Genomic DNA, 3,691 nt, shown 5'->3' on the forward strand with positions numbered 1-3,691 from the left:
GCAAAAAAAAAATTTTCGATTTTATATTCTATTCTGCAATTTCGTCTTTTATTTCTTTCTGCAATGGCTGAGTTTTTTCCATAAAATACTAATTACTATTAGGAGAAAATAGATCAAGATGGGGCCGTGGAATAAGACGGAGACGTCTGTTTATTCGTGGTTCACGTACTTTCCTTTAGCTGTTATTTGGAGAAGTAAATGTCAACTTGAATGGAGATCATGGCACGAGAGAACGTCCGAATCGCTCTCGTTGTTTGCAAGTAAAAACGTTTTCGATGTTTTATCAATACTTAGTCTAATTTCCCGCATGCTACTGTTTTTACAAAGTAAGTATCATCATGAACTTTCACATTACCTTTTACATCAAGATATTATGGTATTTAAAGTAACCGTTAAGACTGTTACCGTTATTGTTTAGTTTTGAAATAAAGTTGACCTGTGATAATATCGCAATCATACCACGTGGGTGGGGCATTTACATTTAATTTTAAAATATTAATTTTCTCGTTTTTAAACGTTTTCCATAAGTTAAATTTAGTATTATATATTAACAAATGTAGTTGCTGACAATAAAACATTTCGTTCTCGTCAAAGTGGTTTCATCTTCTAACTTTTCAAACCACCTTTCCATATATATAAACCATTAAGAACACTGCAATATTTAATACACTAATGAAATAATTAATTTAGTTTTTAAATCATTTATAATTGAAACAATTAATTTAAAGCAATTAATTTTAATTTACAATAATTCGTTTAAAATTAAAATTAAAAACATAAAATAAAACTTTGGCCAAATGAAAGCCAAATGAAATCGAAGAAATTCATTCTTCGAAAGTTCTTTATTTCGAATTTCTTCGGTTCAAAACCCAGTCTGAAATACAAATAAATCAATTATGTTATGCCGTAAAATAGTAACATTTTAATCGAGAAGTTGAAAAATAAAACTTACAATTACGGGACAAAGCACTTCATTAAAATACTTGTGTTTCAGAATATCAGTTTCGATTGGACGTTTGTACGGGTCCTAAAATGATCAAAAACACAAAATGATTAATTCAAATTTACTATTGAAATGAATATAATTTCGTCTATGTGTTATTTCGGTTAAGAAAAATTTCATTAAAATAATCATCGATAAATTCTGTTTCTAATCGTCATTAATAATTTACTTAATAATATGAAACAAGATATCAACATTTGACAGAATATAATATAATATAAGTAATGTTATCAATTAAACAAATGGTTTTGTTCGAACACATAAAGTTATACTAGTGACTTAAATATATAAGATTAATTCGTTGCATATAGCAGCAAAAGAATTCAGTGTGTCTATTTAATGCTTCGGTATGTAAATAAATGCCATTTCGTGCATACAACAGGGAGACAAATCAGAACTTTTAACCACAGTTAATGATAAACTTACCTTTTGCAATAAGTCGTTAATAAAATGTCTGGCGTCATCCGATAATGTAACAGGATACGACACCGGCATATTTACAGCATCTACGGCAACTACAAACGCATTTTTATATTAATTATCTTATATTGCTATTATTATTATTATTAAATTTAACAAGTTTGATACTTTACCTCTTATCCAGTAGTAACGAGGCAATAAATACACATTATCAATATTAAATGTTTCTTTCACATAATTCTGCAGAGGAGTTGTTCCAACCAACGCTTGGAATAACACGATGGCGAAAGCCCACCAGTCACAGTAGGAATCTACAAACAATACATTGGTTAACACATCGAACAATAGGAGAGAAGCAATTGTGAAAATACAAGTCCTGTTCTTACCGTAAGGCTTTCTCTGCAGAATTTCCGGACAAAGAAATGATAAAGTTCCACAAAACTCTGTTGGGTTTCGTTCGTACTGCAAAAAAGTAATAATAAAATAGTTAATAGATGGTTAAAGAGTCTACTGTTCGACAATATTTCAGTGTATATTTTATATATAATACTCACTGTGGACAGACCGAAATCAATTACTTGTGCACCTTTGTACACATCCAACATGATGTTGTTGGCACTGATGTCTCTGTGTATAATTCCTATTTAAAATGAAAACATTACTTCGTAACTCATAGAATAAATTAGCAAATAAATGTACTGCAAATAATTACCATGCTTATGAATATACATAATAGCAGAGGTCACTTGAGCGGCAAACATTTTTGCTTTACTCTCCGCTATAGGACCATACTTTTTTAAAAAATTTCTCAAAGATTCTCCCTCGACAAAATCGGATACAAAGCAAAAGCTGAAAAATAAAATTTATTACGTCACACAACGGAAATTATTATAAATAACTCGAGTGAAAAGAGAAAAAAACTTACCTTGTGTCAGTTTGGAAGAATCCAATCAATCTGACAATATTTCGGTGGGCGGACACAGAATTCCAAACGTTTATTTCTCTCTGGATTTCCTGAAACTATAAATGAACAAATGATTAATACACACGAAGTATGAATTTGAAATATTGTATAAGTACAAATAATGTAAACTAATAGAACACCGATTATTTTTATTCACAAAATACTGTTAAGAAAATGATTATTCTTTTAATATGTATATTGTATTAGTGATTAGATTGTATATTTCGGAAATTAAAACACATAAAACACAGAATATTGAAAACTGTTGCTGTAGAATACCTGATCAGAACGAGAAAATTGCTTCTTCACGATTTTCACAGCCTTTTTCTTTTTGGAATGTTTGGTCCTAGCCAAATAAACAGTCCCAAATCTTCCTCGTGCAATTTCTTTAGTAATTTTGTATTTGTCAATAATCTTTTTGCGTTTATCAACACAGTCGTGTCCGAGGTTTAAATTTTCGACATTCTTTTTTGGTTCGTAAGTCTACAAAATCACGGAAATTATTATTCACACAACTTTACCAATGAAAGGATGACAAAAGGAACGAAAACTTACATCCGAGTCAGAAATTTCGCCTGAAATGCAACAACATTGCAATAATTTATGGAACATATTTGTTAAATATCCCATAAATCTTCCATCCTTCTTCTGGTTATTTGCTTGCAAGGGCGACTCACCTATGTTCGACGAGTCACATTTCCTTGCAGGCAAATCTATCTCATTCTAGAAAAAATCGAGATAAAAATTATCGGTGTTTGCAACGTTATCGGAAAGAATGTTTTAAAACTAATCAAGAAAATCTTCGTTAGCTTAATTCAAACAACGAATAATTTCCATTTCCTTATACAGAAATAAATGATTTACCTGAAATGAGTGATCTTTATTTTCCTGAACATTCGGTTCAGCGTCTTCTCTCCTACTGCAATGAAAATCAATTAATATTGTCTAAATATTAAAGAATTCGTATAAATAAACACAATCACTAATTAAATTTACCTCTCCTTCGTCATTTTATCTCTCGAAATTCGCAGAACAATCTTTTCGGCGCAGCGAAACATTTCTCTCAACAATAGCAACTCGACAATTTAATTCGAAAGTATTGTTGAAAAATTAATTGTGATGACTCCATAGAGTGTCATGTTAATAACTTTTTAAAAATTCTCTCCTGTTTATACACTCTGGGAAGACTTTTTAAAAAGCTCGTCATGGATGGGATAGACCTGCAATGAAGTGGCATGTAATGGGAGACGAAACACTTGACAGGCAGGACAGACCATTTTGCAGAAATTTTGGAGTTTTCAGTC

General features: G+C 30.8%; 1 protein-coding gene across 1 annotated transcript; it reads right to left on the reverse strand.

The window, feature by feature from the left end:
• Window positions 1–862: 862 nt before the first annotated feature.
• On the reverse strand, window positions 863–3,397 carry LOC136974009 (uncharacterized). The gene is made up of 12 exons (XM_067268777.1): window positions 3,384–3,397; window positions 3,252–3,306; window positions 2,943–3,110; window positions 2,667–2,870; window positions 2,349–2,443; window positions 2,136–2,272; window positions 1,978–2,063; window positions 1,810–1,885; window positions 1,597–1,734; window positions 1,430–1,518; window positions 953–1,027; window positions 863–874 (listed from the first exon to the last, which is right to left on the reverse strand). Exons 1-12 carry the CDS (start codon window positions 3,395–3,397, stop codon window positions 863–865), a joined length of 1,149 nt encoding a protein of 382 aa, XP_067124878.1.
• Between the last annotated feature and the right edge of the window lie 294 nt (window positions 3,398–3,691).

The sequence above is a fragment of the Centruroides vittatus genome, unplaced genomic scaffold (assembly GCF_030686945.1).
Source record: "Centruroides vittatus isolate TY-2023 unplaced genomic scaffold, ASM3068694v2 contig_3367, whole genome shotgun sequence".
Taxonomy (NCBI): Eukaryota; Metazoa; Arthropoda; class Arachnida; order Scorpiones; family Buthidae; genus Centruroides; species Centruroides vittatus.